Source organism: Tauraco erythrolophus, chromosome 29 (assembly GCF_009769465.1).
Source record: "Tauraco erythrolophus isolate bTauEry1 chromosome 29, bTauEry1.pri, whole genome shotgun sequence".
NCBI classification, from domain to species: domain Eukaryota; kingdom Metazoa; phylum Chordata; class Aves; order Musophagiformes; family Musophagidae; genus Tauraco; species Tauraco erythrolophus.
This window is the reverse complement of record NC_141493.1, coordinates 747,958-765,857: the sequence shown is the minus strand read 5'-3', so window position 1 is coordinate 765,857 and position 17,900 is coordinate 747,958. Positions and strand designations below refer to the sequence as shown.

General features: G+C 55.2%; 2 protein-coding genes across 2 annotated transcripts; one reads left to right on the top strand and one right to left on the bottom strand.

The window, feature by feature from the left end:
• Window positions 1–4,173: 4,173 nt before the first annotated feature.
• On the bottom strand, window positions 4,174–5,858 carry LOC104383044 (nodal homolog). Its single transcript, XM_086627986.1, is given in 6 exon segments — window positions 4,174–4,326; window positions 4,416–4,433; window positions 4,435–4,727; window positions 4,730–4,847; window positions 5,129–5,195; window positions 5,671–5,858. Coding segments are annotated over 6 exon segments (837 nt in total).
• A 1,716-nt stretch (window positions 5,859–7,574) lies between these two features.
• Window positions 7,575–17,482, top strand: ASH2L (ASH2 like, histone lysine methyltransferase complex subunit). Its single transcript, XM_086628065.1, is given in 17 exon segments — window positions 7,575–7,635; window positions 8,487–8,632; window positions 9,389–9,477; window positions 9,830–9,924; window positions 10,056–10,151; window positions 10,379–10,471; window positions 10,681–10,756; window positions 12,788–12,878; window positions 13,192–13,379; window positions 13,382–13,423; window positions 13,637–13,681; window positions 13,684–13,803; window positions 14,158–14,351; window positions 15,442–15,531; window positions 15,871–15,966; window positions 16,301–16,360; window positions 16,804–17,482. Coding segments are annotated over 15 exon segments (1,467 nt in total). The 5' UTR covers window positions 7,575–7,635; window positions 8,487–8,632; window positions 9,389–9,404; the 3' UTR covers window positions 16,912–17,482.
• The last annotated feature ends 418 nt before the right edge of the window (window positions 17,483–17,900 follow it).

Genomic DNA, 17,900 nt, shown 5'->3' with positions numbered 1-17,900 from the left:
CTGAGCCCCCAGGCGTGCTGTGGGCTGCCCTCGCACACACAGGGAGGGGAGGCAGCCGTGGGTGGCTGCCGTGCACAGCTGGGATGCTCCGGGGAGGTCTGAGGGACAAGTGTTGGCTTTGTCCTTGCATTTTCTGTCCCTGCCCCTTTTGGTCTCGAGCAGGGCAGAGCAGCGCCCAGCGTGCCTGCATCCTGCTCCACATCCCGGTCACGGGACAAACAGTGCTTGCCTGACCCAGCTACTGCCTTAATCCGCCATTTGGACAAATATTACCCTGGGCCTTTGATAAGCCCTGAGGTCTGTTTGCTCTCACTCACTCTTTCCTCGCACATCCAAAGCAAACCGTGCAAGCCATCATTACGTGGATGCCAGTCTTGCAGCCCATTGCAGTCAGGGCACTTTTCCTGCCAGAAAACCTTTCCTGCATCGAGAAGGCTTCATCCTTCCCATGCCAACGTGTAAGGATGCTAAAGCCAAGCCAGTCCTTCCAAAAGCAGGGACCCTGCCAGCTCCCCAGCACCTTCATCCAACACTCGCTGTAGGGTTCCTGCTCTGTAGCAAAACTCCCACTGAGAAACTGGTGCAAAAACTGGTCCCTTCTGCCCAGGTGAGGCCCACAAGAGCATCTCTGAGTGGGGAGACAAGAGCAGGGTCTGGCTGCGTCTGCCAGCCGGACCATTCCCTGCTTATGCAGCAGGAGTGGGGTGAAAGCCTCCGCGTCTCGTCCCCGCTGTCCCACCCACCCGGGAAAGTGTCCCTGCCCCAGCAGGGATGGCCCCGGGATGCTGGAGGGTCCCACCGGTCCCTGGAGCGGTGCTGAGCCCGGCTGGAGCTGTCCCCCTGCTTTATCGTCCTGTATCGTGTCTGGGGTCCCTCTGCCACCAGCCGATGTGTATTGGGGCGGGAGCAGGGCCCGTGCAGAGCTCTCCCTGCTCCCAGATTAGGTCCCAGCTCCCAGGCCAAGCCCGCAGAGCCGGGCTCACCAGCAGACACCTCGCCTGGGCGCAGCGGTGCAGCTTTACTGTCACCGTCCCTCTTTGATGTTTTCTTTACAGCCCTGGAATCTCAGCCTTTATTTTTCCACCCGGCTCTTCCCAGGGAAGGGCTGCCTGCTTCCCCCTGCCCCACCGAAACTTTTGAACCCGCTGCTCGATTTCAGACAGGCTTGATGGAGGGGCAGAGATCGCAAAGATACAGCTTCCAGCAAGGCTGGTGGACTGGGGGTCTGGGGGGTGAGGAGCTGGTGAGGGTGGGAGAGAGTGAAACCTCCCGGCTTCGCCGCTGGTGTGACACCAGGGTTGGAGAGGGAGCAGCAAACCTGCGGAGGAAGAGGCAGCAAAAAAAAAAAAAAAAGTAATTTCGTTTCATCAAGAGCCCAGATGGGCAGATTTCTGTGTGCGGCTGCCTCCTGCCAGGGGTCAGCCCCGCGCCGCCCTCGCCCACCCTTGACAGCTCCTGCAAATGACCCTCTAATGACGGGCCGGGCCAGTGTGAAACGCTCCGGAACATGTGAGCGGCCCGGGGGGGCTGTGGGGCCCCAGACGGCTTTGTTTATCCGCCGGCTGCGATGTGGATTGGGATAATCAGGCTGGGCCGGGGATGTGGAGTCGGGGCTGCCGCTCCCAGGAGGGGAGGGATGGGGAGGGGGCGCCCGCTCCAGCCCTAGAGCCCCTGGTCCCGCTCGTCCCCCCGCTGCGTGTGCCGGGGACGGGCAGTGGGTCCCCACGCATGAGCCATGTCCCCATCCACGGCCGGGGGAGGGGGGTTGTGAGCCTGAGCCCAGACCCACGGCCGGGCTGCAACGTGGGGAGCCCGGCCAAGGTCTGACCCTCGCTGCCCCCGAGAAGTGTCCCTCAGGGCTGGCACAAGGGGGACACGGTCAGCCCCAGGGACACTCGAGACCCCGGGCACCACACAGAATCACAGAATGGTTTGGGTTGGAAGGGACCTGAAAGAGCATCCAGTTCCAACCCCCCTGCCATGGGCAGGGACACCCTCCACTACACCAGGTTGCCCAAAGCCTCATCCAACCTGGCCTGGAACACCTCCAGGGATGGGGCAGCCACAGCTTCTCTGGCAACCTGTGCCAGTGCCTCACCACCCTCAGAGTCAAGAATTTCTTCTTTGGATCTAATTGAAATCTCCCCTCTTTCAGTTTGAAGCCGTTGACCCCTTGTCCTGTCACTACATGCCCTTGTCCAAAGCCCCTCTCCAGCTTTCTTGTAGCCCTTTAGGTACTGGGGTGCTGGAAGGTCTCCCCAGAGCCTTCTCTTCTCCAGGCTGAACAGCCCCAACTCCCCAGACTGTCTCCATAGCAGAGGTGCTCCAGCCCTCGGATCATCTCCGTGGCCTCCTCTGGCCTCGCTCCAGCAGCTCCATGTCCTTGTGTTGGGGACCCCAGAGCTGAACGCAGCACTGCAGGGGGGTCTCATGAGAGCAGAGCAGAGGGGCAGAATCTCCCCCTCACCCTGCTGCCCACGCTGCTTTGGATGCAGCCCAGGACACGTTGGCTTTCTGGGCTGCCCGTGCACATTGCCGGCTCATGTTGAGCTTCTCATCAACCAACACTCCCAAGTCCTTCTCCTCGGCTGCTCTCCATCCATTCTCCACCCAGCCTATACCTGTGCTTGCTGTCCCGCTCCAGCTCCCAGTCCCATCGCCCCTTTGGTGGGTGACCCAAACAGAGCCGCCTGCACCAGCTGCTGTGTATGGCTTAAAATCATCTCAATTAAGGGAACACAGTCCTTCCCTTTATCTCCAAGGGGTAAATAAAGATGGAAAATCCCTTTAGCCCTTCCCTTTGAGGCTTGCAGGTGCTTTCCCGCTTGCTCTTGAGCAACCCTCTATCAGGGTGGGAACAGCTTCGTTATCTCACGCTGACTTTCCGTTCACAGAGCTGTTGAGCATCTTCTGCACCGTTCAAGGGGACCCCCTGGTTTTAGCAAGTTAGGATAACGGAGCAGGAGAGCTTCTGGGTGCAGCAGATGCTCAGTGAGACCATTCAACAGCAAAAATGGGCTGTGGAAATCAGCCAAATCTACCAGGCACTTTTTAATATTTATAATTTTTGGCGAATTACACAACCAGGAACCTTTCGCTACCCGCCCCATCCAGCGAGTGGTGGAAAAGGTTCGAGCAACGCTGTGATTTTACAGAGGAAAGTGTGTGTGGGCTGAGATGGTCAGGGCAGGTAGGAGGGCTGGGAAGGGGGGCTCAGACCCACTGAGACCCCTGCGGGGCTGCCTTATTGCCAGGGGCACCTCGTTTGCCTGTGCAAACCCTCTCTGCTCCTGGTGAACAGATGATGCTTTGGAGAGGGATGCAGGAGCGCCAGTCCGTCTTTTGCACCACTCCCTGCGTGGTCTTGGGCGAGGAGCGTGTGATGGAGGTCACTGCCTCTCTGCCCGCTGCCAGCCAGTTCCTCCTGCTTCCATCCCTCCTGGGATGCTCAGCCCCATGGCTCAGGGCAGGAGTGGGCTGCGACAAACGCCTGCCTGCTGCTGCCCACGTGGTGCTGCCAGCTCGGGGCTCTAGACATAGGGCTGAGACGTTAACGTGGCTTAATTGTTAATAGAAATCTGATGAGTTTTAATAGAAATATAATAGAAATCTTAAAAGAAATGCCTAAACCCTGGGCAAGATTGAAAATCCCAACGGCACAGATGCTCGGCGTGGCTGCACACCGGGCTGCAGTGTCCTGCTGAAGGCCACAGCTGCCGGCGATACCTATCGTGGCAGAAGGAGCTTCATCGTGGGCAGCGCGTCGTGGCAGGAACTGATGCGGGTCCAGCCCTGCGCCCCAATCCTGCCTCTGTGGAGCAACACCAGCCCTCGACTGTCCCAGCACACGCTGGCCACCAGTGCCATAGCTCCTGGCTAAATGTGGCCATCGGCACCCACCACCTCGGCGCTGCAGGGAGGTCTGATGTCCTTCCCGTGCGTAGTCCTCTGCCCATGCCCCGCAGCCGCACAGTGCTGCAGAGCTGCTGACACCCACACCCCACTCCTCCTCCCCTGGCACAGCCAGAGCTTCACCAACCCACGGCACATGAGATTCGAGGTGATGGGGCTGAGTGATGCCCCAGTCTGCACGTTGGTCGTGGTTGGCGGCCAGTCCCTGGGGACACTTTCTGGGCAGGAATGTGCCCCTTCCTCGCAGCGGACGAGCTGGCCTCAGTTGCAGCCACACTCCTCGATGATCATGTCCTCATGGTGGCGGACGACGATTTCGCCCTTCTCGTAGTAAAGCATGGAGAGGGGACTCATCCTGACCGGGGAGCAGGCGGGGCAGGGCACCTGGTTGGGCTTGTAGAGCTGCAGCAAACTCTGTGGGAACAGGGAAAGGCAAAGCATCACCCACTGCCACGGCTGGAGGGCTGGGGTGCACGGGAGAGCGAGGCACCAACCCCTCTTACCTGTATGTAAGCGTGGTTTGGTGGGCTTGAAGGTCTCATCCACGGGCGTTGGACACTGCCCTTCGCACCGGTAGGCGTTGTACTTTTTGGGGTAGACAATCCAGCTGCCCCAGCCAGTCTGCTCGAAATCCACCATCATGTCCACCCTCCTGCACAAGGACCTGCCCTCCTCCCCTGGGATGGCAGCGGCAGCATCTCTCATTTTGATCCTTTGCTTCTCCTTCCTGTTCCTGCGATGCCGGCGGGTCCCCACACCCTGGGAGCCGCTGTCACGCATGACGTGCTTGGAGGTCTCTGCTGTCCTGATGAGCTGTGTTCTCCTGGAGACTTGTCCTTGGAGAAGACGAGCAGCAGGACTCTGTCCGTCACGTCCTGGGGCAGGACTGGGTCCCGGGGCCAGCGTCGCTCGGTGCGAGTGCGTCGCGACAGTGGCTGGGGTGGGCAACCCACTCACCTCCCACCACTCCTTTCCCTTGGGACCGTGGTGCCCAGGGGCCACGGCTTGATGGAGCCAGGACCGGAGCAGGCTGGTGACCTCAAACACTTTCCAGGGCCTGGATGGAAGAGGGCTGCCAGCCACGGTGCCCAGGAAGAGCTGGGGGCGCAGGTCCCGGCACCCTGGCACCTCCGCCGCCGGCTGTGGTAGATGTCGAGGGAGACGTTGTGAGTGGGGAGAGGCCGGGCAGGCGGACGCGGAGCTCAGCCAGACTCACCTCCTGGCTGCTGGAGAGGGAGGACATGTCGAAGGAGATGCCCAGCGGGAGCCGTTCTGCAGGGAGCCTGAAACCCAAGTGGGGATATGGTGAGGGACCGCCGGCTTTGGGAGTGCCAGCATCGGAGGGGACCATGCCCTCGCGTGCTGCCGGGGCATGGTCCTTGCCACGGAAGCCTGAGAGTGGGTGGAAAGCAGCATATGCACTCCAAACCCCGAGAGCCAGCGCAGCACCCCAGCACCACCAGCGCATCCCCCCTGGGGACAGTGTTGCTCCTGGGGACAGGGGTGCTCGGGGACAGGTGTCTGGGAGCAGTGCTGGTCCCAGGACAGGGATGCTCGGGGACACTGCTGGTCCCGGGGACACTGCCGGTCCCAGGGACGAGGATGTCCAGGGACAGCGCTGGTCCCGGACAGTGCTGATCCCAGGGAGAGAGATGCTCGGGACAGCGCCGGTCCCAGACAGGGATGCCAGGGACAGTGCGGGTCCCGGGGACAGCGGCGGTCCCAGGACAGGGACGTCCGGGCCGCAGCCCCACTCACCGTGCGGGGAGAGGCTGAGAGCGGCGGCGGCGGCGGCGCGGAGCGGGGGCGGGCGTGTGCGGAGCTGCAGCATCAGCGGGGGGCAGCGCGGCGGGGCGCGGGTCGAGCGCGGGTGGCGCGCAGCCCAGGCGGAGCAGGGCGAGGGCGCAGAGCGCCAGCGCGGGTGCGGAGCGCAGCGGGACCCGCATGGCTGCAGCGGCCGCCCGCCCGCCCTATTTGTACAGCGGCCCCGAGCGCCGCCCCGGCGGCCCCGGCAGCCCCCTCCCCACGGCCCCGGCCCCCTTCTGCCCGCCCTCCCTCTTCTCCTCATCCGCTTCCCATCCCTCCGTCCCCGGCTCCATCCCTCCCTCCCTCCGTCCCTATCTCCATCCTCTCCTCTCCCCTCCCCCCCTCCTCCCTCCTCCTGTCCATCCCCTCTCCCCGTCCCCTCCTCCTCGCCCCCCGCCTCATCCCTCTCCATTTCTCTCTCCTGTTTCTCCTTTCTACTCCCCTCCTTCTCCCCGTCCTTCCCTCCCTGCCTCCAGCCCTGTCCATCCCTGCCTCATCCCCCATCTCCCCCCCTTCTTCTCCTCCCCATCCCTCTCTCCCTCCTGGGTTTGTCCCGACCACCGGCTCTCCGTCCCCCCTGCCGTGGTGGCGGCCACCCGTTCGCCGTGCGGGGACACTGCTGGCCCCAGCGCCCTGCACTGCCTAACGGGACCCCCGGGGACGGGTGGCCTCAGCAGCCATCGCGTCCTGCTCCTTGGAGAAGGGACCAGGACCTGGCGTACCCGTGGGCACGTCCCCGTCACCCTCCCTGCCCCGTCCAGGCAGGGGCTCTGCCTCCCCCTTGGTTTCCCTTCTCCCAGGGCCGTCTGGAGCAGGATCAGGGGAGAGGATGCTGAGCACCCGCCGCCCCTCCCCGCTGAGGGCACAGGGTGCAGGACAACAACGGGGCTCGTATCGCTGGGTGCGGGGGGCGGGTGATGCCGGGCAGCGCACGGGGAACGTCCTCGCCCAAGGACCAGCCTCGGGGGACCCGTTGCGGCGGGGGCCAGGTGCTGCTGGGCCGGGCAGGGGGATGCGGCGAGTGAACCCTTCTGCCGTGAGCCTTCAGAGAGCGGCCGCGGGGACACATGGCTGCGCGTTACCCCCGGCACAGCTGTGCCCGGCCCCCGGAGTGTGAGGAGCCGAGCTGGGGGTCCCCCGCTCCGCCGCCCTCCCAGCGAGAGGGTTTCGCAGAGCGGCGGCTGGCGAGGCGACCCTCCGCCTTTCCGGGGGAAACGTGCTGAATCTTCACGCGGGACCGTGAATCTTCACCGGCGCGGGGCCGGTGTCAGAGAGGAGCCCACGGGCGCTGCGGGCGGCATCCCCCACGCTGCGGGCCCCGGGCCCCGCTCCCGGCGGGGACGGCTGAGCCGTGCGTTTGTTACCCCCGAGTCAGCCCCGCAGCTGGCTGCCAGGCTTTGGCTGCGTGACGTCACGGCAGAGCAAGGTGACGCCAGGGCGTCCTCCCGTCCAGCCGTGTCCTTCCCCCGGCCGCCGGCAGGTGGCGCCGCTCCCCGCCCTCCTTCCCCGGTGGGCCCCGCCGCTGCCCGTTGCCCCTTTAACGCGGGGAGTCTCGCGAGAGCGGCGCGCGGCGCTTTCTCGCGAGAGCCGGGCGGCGGGGGAAGATGGCGGCAGCGCCCGCGGCGGTCGCTCCCGCGGCCGAGGGCGCCGAGCCCGCCCCGGCGCCGCCCGCCGCCGAGCCCCCGGGCCCGCCCGAGCCGGGCGCCGCCGCCGAGGCCGGGTACGCCGCTGCCCCGGCCCCGGGAGCCGTGAGGGGGGGCGGGGGGGGGCTCCGGGAGCGCCGTCCGCGCCTCCCGGGGCCGGGGCCGGGCGGGGCCGCTCTCAGCGGCTCGTTTCTGCTCCCGCAGGGGCGACGCGGCCCTGGTGGATGTCGGCACCGCGCTGGAGGCGGAGTCCGCCGGCGGGAAGGACCCGCTGGTAGGTGCCCGCGGGGAGGCGGAACGCGGGAGCGCCCGGGGCTGAGCGTGCGGCCTCGGGGCGGGGGCGGCCCTGCCCGGGCACCGCTGGGCACCGCTGTGCCCGTGCGGCGGAGCTGCGCTCCGGTGCAGCCGTGTGTCCTGCGCCGGGAAACCGTCCGTCCGTGTCGGGAGCCCGAGGAGGCGGCGGGTGGGGCTCGTCGTTGGGATACCCGTTCGCCGGACCGCTGGCACCGTGCCCTCTCCCGTTCGTGTTTTGCTTTGTTTGTTGATTTTTGTTTTTTTTTTCCTTAGCTACTGAGCTGTTTCCCCAAAGGATCCGTGTTTGGTAGCGGTCTGGTGCCTTTCCACGGGTGGCAGGGGACATGCAGAGGTGCAAAACAGCCGCGGGTCTGTGTGGTGCAGAGAAAGGGCCGGTGGAGAACTTTTTCCAGAAGATAAAACGTTTCTATTTAACAACAGGTGTCTGGCGGTGCCTGACCTGTCAGGACTAACAACCATCCTCAGTTTTCCGAGATCACTGAGTCAGGGTGAGGTGATGACACAGGAAGCCAGAAGGCAGTTTTGCAAACCCCAAAATCTGAGTATGTTCCTGTGGCTCAGACACGAAGGACTTTCCATCCTGCTGGCTCCAGTTGTAGTTCTTTACAGAATTAGCATCCTTGCCTGACTGACTGTAACGGAATCCGCAAAATAATTCCACCTCTCTTGTAGCATGGCTGTGTATCGGGGGAAAAAAGATGATTCCTTCTAAATTCTCCTGTCTTGACAGGCTACTGCACAAAACCTCTCTCCTTCTGACTCTGGCAGTCTTTAGGCCGGTGCAAGTTTGCTGATGTGCTCTGGTTGTAGGAAGGTGCTGGGGACAACTCCGAGGCCTTGGATGCTCAGGCGGGCTCAGTGGATGAAGAGAACGTCCGGCAGCTGGGAGAGATAGAGCTGCAGTGTGGCATTTGCACCAAGTGGTTCACAGCAGACACGTTTGGCATCGATACCACGTACGTAAGCTCTGCTTAATGTGGGCAGGAAACTCTGGTTGGTGAAAATGGAAGTGTTTAGGGTGTAAATTCCCAAGGACCAAGACCCTGTCCAGGTCCTTGAACACCTGGAAACTGGTGTGTTGTGTAAACAACAAAAGCTGTGCCCAACGCAGCAGGAAGCGTTTGTGTTTGTTCATTTCAACTCCAAAGAAAATCTTTACCCAGGACTGTCGGAGCCGCCCTCGACTCAGCGCCTCCGAGGCCTGAGAACGCTACTTGGGGAGCAGAGGGGGCTCCATGGGCATTTTTCATGGGTATGAACAAAAAATAAAATCTTCTTGTAAGTGAAGAGTAAGTTCAGCTTGCTTTCTAGAACCAGTGAGGGACTGATCTTAAACTTACTAAAAACGTAACTTGTTTTGGTTGTATTTTGTCCCTAGAAAGTGCTGTAGACTTCCAATTAAAATTAATTGACTCAGAAGGAGCCCCTTGTCCAGAGCTCCTGGGTTGTTGTCTGTTAGTTTGCTGAATGAATTTCAGGCCTTCTCCAAACCAAGATGACACATACCTTGCTACGTTTTTCTCAAGAGCTTTGTGGCTTTTCTTGATGCCCATGATAAACCTTAACTGGATGAAAAAATCATTGAACCTGTAAGATGTTTCTGATTTTGGAGAGGGAGAAAGAGTTAATTTGATAAGCTGGAATAATTAATTCCTTAAGCTGATGCAGTAAGGTGTACAGCAGAACTCAGAAATCAGCGTGCTCTCTTCCAGATCATGCCTGCCCTTCATGACCAACTACAGCTTCCATTGCAACGTTTGCCATCACAGCGGGAACACCTACTTCTTAAGAAAACAAGCAAGTAATGTAAAAGCACGTTCCTTGAAACGTCGTGCAAGGTGATCCCGGAGGCTGCACTTCAGATAAGTCAGTGGGAGGGTTCCGCTGAAACTTTTCAAAAATGACCAAAAAATTCCATGTTAGCAACAAGCACAGGTGACTTTCTCTAAAAACGTTTTCCGTTTTGCTGCGAGCTTATTAAGGTGGTGAAACGTTCTGTTTAGTGGGGGCTGCTGAGCTGGGGCAGGATGTGTCAGGGTGTTCCTGTTCAGGGTACCATGGGTGCCGTGCGCTCGCTAATCGCTGCGGGCGTGAGGGTGTTTTGGTGCTCCCCGCAGGTGTAACTCTAGCTCTGGTGTATTTTTGCTTTCAAGATCTCAAGGAAATGTGCCTTAGTGCTCTGGCCAACTTAACGTGGCAGTCGAGGACACAAGATGAGCACCCAAAAACCATGTTCTCAAAAGATAAGGTATGGCTGGTGTAAAAATCATCTTGGGTTTATGTTAGCGCCGATTTCAGTGCAGAGCAAGTTCAAACAAATATTGGCAGCAGTGCTTTTGGACCCACACTTTTAAGACTCTATTTCCTATTTTTTTACAGGATATTATTCCATTTATTGATAAGTACTGGGAGTGTATGACAACGCGACAGAGACCTGGGAAAATGACTTGGCCTAATAATATTGTCAAAACCATGGTAAGTGTTTGGAGTTAAATTCACGGAGGACTTTCTGTGAATGATGCAGTTGTCTGATGTTTGTGTTTGGTGAGGTCTGGACCTGGAGCTAAATGGTGAAGATCCGAGTGCTGCTTACACAGCGGATACACGTCCTATGTATTAACATAAATACTGTGATTTAAACACGTGTTACTGAACTCGATGTGATCTTACCTTGTGTAACTTAAACTCCTGCTCTGTTTTAGTGTAAAGAAAGAGTGTTTCTTGGTGAAAGAGCATCCGACCCGGGGAGTAAAGACCCAGAGGAAGATTACCCCAAGTTTGGGCTTCTAGACCAAGTAGGTAGTTAGAGGTGGAAGGAAAGTGTGCCGTGGGGAGTTGAGTTCTGTTTTGCTTGTGGCTTCTGCTCAGTCAAACGAGCAGAGGGTGAGCCTGCGTTGTGCCAAGTGACGTGTTGGGGTACGCTGGCGTGCGGTGGTGCCACGCTCAGGCTCCGAGTGGTGAGTTTGGCCGAGTCTGTACATCAGATTGTTTTTATCTCTTTCAGGATCTCGCCAACATTGGTCCTGCGTACGATAACCAGAAACAGAGCAGTGCTGTATCCACAAGTGGAAGCTTAAATGGCAAGTTCTTCAGTCAGGCAGTTTTTGTGAAAATCCTCAGTCCCAGGTGCTCAGTCCTGCAGCTGGGTGTCTGCGTGGTTGTGGCAGTTGAGAGGCTGCAGTTGAACCTGTCGTGTGCACTGAGGTTCTGCTTGTGTCCAGCACGTGTTCAGTCCGTGTCGCTGTGCCCTTCTCCAGAGAGGGATTAATTTTCCATTCTGAAGGTTCCACTTTTTCCTTTGTGGCAGCCAGCTAAATCAAGATGCTTGCAAGGAAGTTGAACTTTTTTCCACAACCAGTTTTTCCAGTTTTCTTCCACAACCATCTTAATTTAGCTACTTGTAGTATTCAGATTTCCTGTTTCCTTCACTCTGAGATTCAAAAGTATTTGGGGAAAGTGTTTATTTCGTTTATAATCAGTGCCTTTTCCCGTTGTTCCTTTTTGCAGAATGCCAGCTGTGCTGACAGCTGTACCTGGCTGACATTAATGCAGGGATATCAACTGCTGATGAGATTTCTTTGTGTGCAGGGTTACAGGGCTCTGTGGTACCTAACAGGAGGTGTTTGGGGTTTTAAAACAGTTTATCGATGTCTAAGGCTGCGTTTGTCTCCATTTCATGCACTGGTTGTTTTTTCTTTAATTTTTGGAAGGTTGACAAATATGTGGTGCCACTTCTGTTCTTGCAGGTGGAGCCTCTGTGGGAGGTGAATGTTTACCTTTCAGCTTCTAAAACCTAAGTATTATTGTTTGCAAAGCTTTTTTGCTCGATTATCTTGGAAGCTAAAGTCAATTAAAAATCAAAAGCGTGCCCTGATGTGATTGCAATAATACTTTAATGCAAAACAACAATTTCACTTTTTAATCTTTAGCAGTTAGAAGCTTTTAATTATCATATTCTGCCCCACTTGCCTGGTTTAAAGTGCTGTTTTCACTTGTGTTTATTTTTGCTTTGTGTGATTTGATCTGGTACTGTTGTAGTTTCGAATATTAATGCCTGAGTAAGTGACCTGAGCCTGTGATCCGGGCGATACCGAGACCGTTTGGGCAAGTGGGTGGTGACAAACTGCAGGGCCTGAACGTTGATCTGCCCCAAAACACAAGTGCAGCCGAGGTCGGGTCATGTTTGTGCAGAATATGGAATTCCTTCCGTGGGCTGACTCCCTCCCACCGAGGGGAATGCTGACGGTTTACAACGGGCTGTGTTTTTAGTGGCGGCACAGCACGCGGTGTGTAAAGGTGTTTATCTACAGTTCACAAAAACTTTGTAGTTTTCCGTGTAAATCGGCAGCGATCTCTTTCAAAGTACTGGAATGATAAAATGCTTATACAAGCTAATTTATTAAAACATTTACTCTTACTAGTTTAATGACATTTGACATGTAGCTTCTCCTATACTACGGTTTTATTTATAAAAGTGGTATAAAATACCACTATAATACAGAGTGGTGCACTGTTCCACCACAGCACTGATTTTGGTAACGCTGGAGAGAAACACCTCTGTTGCTTTTTGGTTCTCCTCAACTTAGGTATGTTTTATTTTATAGATGGACATTTAATGTTAAGTGCTTGTTGGTGCCAGAGTGTTTTTCCAGCGTAGTGTGTCGCTGGGGTAGTGACTTTGCTTAAAATCAGATGGTGTGTGCTGTAGGTTGGCTTTTCTGCGGCTTGGGCAGAAACACATTTGAGCTGTGGCTGGAATCTCCATGAAAGCCAACAATAATGCTTTTCCTGCTGTCTGGAGCTCTTTTGATAACAGAAAAGATTCTTAATTTTCACCTTAAAAGCTCAAGTTTCTCTCATTTTGTTGATAAATCTCAGTTTCCCCTCTAAATTCAGACATTTTGAGAGTTGACTAGAAGCTACGTGAAAGTTCTGGATTTTGCTGTGCTCGTTTTCCACAGTCTGTTTCAAATCCGACTGTGCAGGAAGGTACTTGAGCTCATCAGCTGGTTGGAATTTGGCTGCTTCTGCCCCTCTGTCTGTGGAGATTCCCTGCTCACGGGCTCTCTCTGGTCATCAGCTGGGCAATAATCTGCGATTTCCGTGTTTAGGGGGAATTGCTGCAGGAGGCAGTGGGAAGGGACGGGAGCGAAGCGCAAGCCAGGACGGAGGGACCACGGGTACGGCCAAGAAGACCAGAAGGTAAGAGGAGAGATGAGGTGGTGGCGCAGTGGTGAGCATCTCTAGCAAGTGTTGTGCACTGCTCAGAGGGACAGCTCTGCTTTCGGTGGCTTAAGGTGCCTCCTGCCTGTCCCTGCCCTCGGTAGATTTATGGGGAATCATGCCATGACCTTGTGATGTTTGGTAGGTCACATCAGGAATTGTTTGAAATAGATGAGCAGGTGCTGGTTCAGCACAGGCCCCTGGAGTGGTGTGCAGGCCATGAGCACTGCAGGAGGCTGTCCTGGGTTGACTTGTGACGGAACCGTAGCCGCCGTGAGATGCCAACTTGCAGCTTTTGTGTTTCCCAGTGACCCCTGTTCTCTGCCCAGCGCCTGCCACCCCACGGTTATCCTCTGGAGCACCCCTTCAATAAAGATGGATATCGTTACATCTTGGCTGAGCCTGACCCCCACGCCCCTGACCCGGAAAAGCTGGAGCTGGACTGCTGGGCAGGGAAGCCCATTCCTGGGGACCTCTACAGACCTGCCTGTACGAGCGAGTCCTCCTGGCGCTGCACGACCGAGGTACCACGCGTGCCAACCGCGCGCGGGTCACACACCTCTCACCAGGGCCACCTTCTGTAGCCGCACGTTGGCGGTTGCTGGAGTTTCAGACACAGTTGCTTTAGGAGGTGGAGATGCTCCATCCACTGCTGCGTGCCCGCCTGCCTTTCGACATCACAGCACGTTGGAAATCCCTAGCGAACCGCTCATGTCATCTTCTCTCGTCTGCCGCAGCGCCTCAGCTGAAGATTTCCGACGACAGGCTGACTGTTATCGGCGAGAAGGCTACTCCATGGTGCGAGCCTCGCACGGAGTGCGGAAAGGAGCGTGGTACTTCGAAATATCCATGGATGAGATGCCTCCAGACACAGCTGCCAGATTAGGCTGGTCACAGCCCTTAGGTGAGTGATTTTACCAAGTGTTTCTTAGCAGTGAATTCCAACTGGTTCCTGTACTTCTTTCCCCAGTAATCTAGACCTGAGGAGGGTAAGTGATGTTCAGCTTGTCCGCGTCTTCAGTGCTTTCCTCGAGGGGCAGTTCTCTCTGCAGGTGATGTAAACCATGCAGAGGTGCTGCGGGGGCATCCTTTGTGCTGTGCCATGCTTGGGCGTGCCCCACGCTGGAGTCAGCGCGTTTGTGCTGGCGACAGTCGTGTTTGTTAGCTGAATGCAGTGACTGCTCCAAAAGTCCAAGTGGGACACAGAGGTGCCCCTGCTACACCATGTGTGTTCATAAAGCAACGTTGGCTTCCACAGGGAACCTCCAGGCGCCTCTGGGATACGACAAGTTCAGTTACTCCTGGCGCAGCAAAAAGGGAACCAAGTTTCACCAGTCGATAGGGAAACACTATTCATCTGGCTACGGACAGGGCGATATACTGGGATTTTACATCAGTCTTCCAGAAGATACTGAGACTGCCAAATCGCTGCCCGACACTTACAAAGATAAGGTGAGGAGTTCACTGTTGGATTGAGTGTTGGATGAGTGGAAAACGGGTTGCTCCAGCCTTGCTTTTGCGCCCTTCGAGCGTGCATCCTTCCATCCTGCCTCTGGGTATGTATGTCCTGGTTTTGGCTGGGACAGTTAGTTCTCTTTAGCCGCTGGAAGAGCTCTGTGTTTTGGTTTTAGTCTGGGATTCACCATGAAAGAATGCTGATAGTGCAGTGGTGTTTATAGTTGGTGCTGAGACCTCAAGGACTCTTCAGCTTGCCGTGTGTTTGCCAATGTGCAGGTGCACGACAGGCTGGGAGGGAGCGTAGCCGGGACAGAGGGGCCACATGTCCCCTTCGGATTTGAACTTAGACTTAGGATTGAGGGCCAGATTGGCCCATGGAGTATTCCATATCATGCAGCGTCATGCCCAGTATAAATATGGGTTGACTGAAAAGAAGGCCTTGGCTCTCCCAGGGGCTCTCACTCTCGGAGTGCTGTCTCCCTCTTGTTCTCTTTTCGGGCCTCTCGCTCATCCAGGATTGTGGTGTCAGAACTTTCCTGTTTCGGAATCGTTTACCAGGACAGGCATTGGTCACTGGGTGGTGAGGGTTATACTGTGCATCACTCGTTGTATACATTATTATTACTTTTAGTTGTTTATTGTTATTAATTTTTCTTATCTCAACCCACGGGCCTCCCTCCCTTTTTCCCTTTAGTTGCCTTCCCCGTTCCCCGGTGTGGAGGAGGGAGCGAGCGGCTGTGTGGCATTTAGTTGCCAGCCAGGCTAAACGTGACAGGGTACCACTGTGACTCCAGAGTGTTGATCTCAAGAAAACAGAGAGACCAGAGCCACCCAGAGGTTCTGCAAGGAAGGCCTCTGCGTGGACTACGGAGTGAGATCGCCCACATCTCGTTTCATCTTTTTCTTCCCCTCCTGGTTGTCAAATATTTGGGGTGTGACTCACTCTTCACAGGTACTCGGACACGACAGGCACACCTATCCCAGAGCGGGGCTCCTGGAGGGCTGCTGTTCTTTCATGTGGCACTAAAGCTAAAACAGTTTTTTTCCTGATTACTTCTGAAGTGGTTGTTTTCTAATACTTCAGGCTTTGATCAAATTCAAAAGCTACTTGTACTTTGAAGAGAAGCTTTGTGGACAAAGCAGAGAGAGCCTGAAGCAGGCACCCGGGAGCCAGGTAAGGTAGTGTTGGGAGGTGGAGACTGCAGAACCTCAGCAAGAGCGCAGAGCCTGCTGAGACTGGCTTGTTGTAGGTATTAATTGCTTGTATTTAATGAGTACAGAGGGAGCCTGATCATTAGTTCTTCATCAAAAACCAGAATGCTTTGATTAAAGCAACGCGAAACGTGAACTCAGCAAACCAGCTGCCCTTTGCTGCTGGTGGTGTGTGTGTCCCTTGAGGAGGTCTGGCCTCAGGTGAAGGGCAGCGTGGGTGAGCCGCCTCGGGAGGGTTACTTGGCAGTTCAGAAGCAAGGTCATGACAGCATCAGTGGAAAAAACTTCTTTTTCTTTTCAGATAATATTCTTCAAGAACGGTGCGAGCCAAGAATTTGCCTTCAAACATCTTTGAAGGAGTTTATTTCCTGCTATTTCTTTGTACAAAGGCTGCACGGTAAGTAACGTATCTCGGGAATTATCTTTCAAAGTCCATCGTAGTTTTAGCAGTGCATAGTGTGTGGGCACTCTGGGAGCGTGTCTAGCAACTGAAGAGGGAAGATGAGAATTATTTTAGTGAAGTGACTCCAGAACAATGCTGCTGCTTATTTGTGTGATGGATCTTTATCAAAGCACTGAACAAATGCTCTCCTTTCATGCCAAGGCTGTTTGTTCATGTGAGCTCGTGCAGGGTGCAGGTAGGCTCAGGAGTAGGAGGGGATGAGGACAGAAGACTAAAGCAATTTGCCTGTTTTTTTTTTTGTATCTAATGACAAGTTTGTCTTCCACAGGTTTCTATAAACTTTGGGCCGTATTTCAAGTATCCTCCTAGAGATATCACTTACCGTCCGGTAAGTAATAAGTGAAGCTTGTTAGCCCCCACGCTGTGACAGTCTCACAGTATTGAAACAAAAGGTGGTTGAGATTTTGTTGTGGTGGAGTTTATTTATACCAAGCCTGTCTCTGTCCTTTTCAGTCTCTGTACTTTAGATGGAGTAGCAAAAGGATTGTATTTTAAAGTATTTAAGGACAGAGAGCCTCACAAATAGCATCTGCTATTTAGTTATAGCTAAGATGTCTTGTTCCTCTTGGCAGATATCAAGTCCCTGCTCTTGCCTATGTTAGCCTCAATAGGCTCAATTCTTGTTTAAGGAAACTTGGAATTTTTTCCTCCCCCACCACTAATGTTTTCAGGAGGGAAACAGTCCTGGAATGTTGCTGTACACCAGGGCTGGTCACCTTTTGCCCTGAGCCTGTAGGTCATGACTCGAGCTGTCTGTCGTTGCCCTTGCAGATGAGTGACATGGGCTGGGGTGCTGTTGTAGAGCACACGCTCGCAGACGTACTGTATCACGTAGAGACAGAAGTTGATGGAAGACGAAGCCCACCCTGGGAGCCATAAACAACGTCAGCGGTGCCGCGTTAACAAAAAAAGACACAGTGGGTATCCAGTCAAGTGGTTTTTATTCTAGAGGAACATGCATCACTCGGAACGATCAGCCAACGAGCAAACAAGCTGCAGCCCTTGATGGCAGTGTCGTGTGTATCTGTTGCCTGCTGAAGACTGACGCCCTGCCACTCTGCTGGAGTCTGAGTGAACGCAGTTCTAGCGTGTGTTGTGCTGTTTGTGGGCATCTCTTGGACTCTTCAGTAACTCTTACCATGTAGGTAGCTGAAGGAGCGAGTGTTGGGGCAAGGTAACGTCCCCTGAGTTGTACCCGGGCTGTAACAGGCGTTTGTTCCGTCAGAGCAGGCTCTGGTTGGACCAACCTGCTGTGAGTACACCCGGCAGAAGCAACGGTGATGCTTCTGCTGAGCTGCGTTTGGCCAACTGTGAACAGCAGCTGCCAGCCAGAGGATTGTGTTGTAACAAGACTACTGCATGTAAGGCTGAAATTTGGGCTTCTGCCCAAACTGTATATTTTTTTCCCACAAACTGGAAACCAGTTCAAAAATAAAAGCTTTAACTCTTACTTTAGTGTGTGTTTTTTTTTTTTTTGTCTTGTGACTTGTTATGAATTACATTTAAACTCAAAGTAGCTACTTTGGCTTCAGTGATCTCTGAAGCTGCATTGACAGGTTACACAGGGCCTCCTGCCAATGATGATCACTGCAGAGCTTTGAGTGAATAAATAATTTGACACTCTGTGTGTGTCTGTACAGGAAAAATAAATTAGAGCTGCTCCACTGCAGGGAGAAGGGAATACAATTTTTAGGTAATTAAGAAATGCTCTGTGTGTGTTGTGGGGGAAGGAGGGGAGTAGAATTTGAGCTTAAGTCCTGGGTTTGTTCCACTGAGCAGGGGCTGGTCCTCCTGCCTTTCCAGTCAGGTGTCTTGAGACCTCCCTAATAACTAATTAGACCTCCCTAATAGCTAATTAGTCAAGGCCT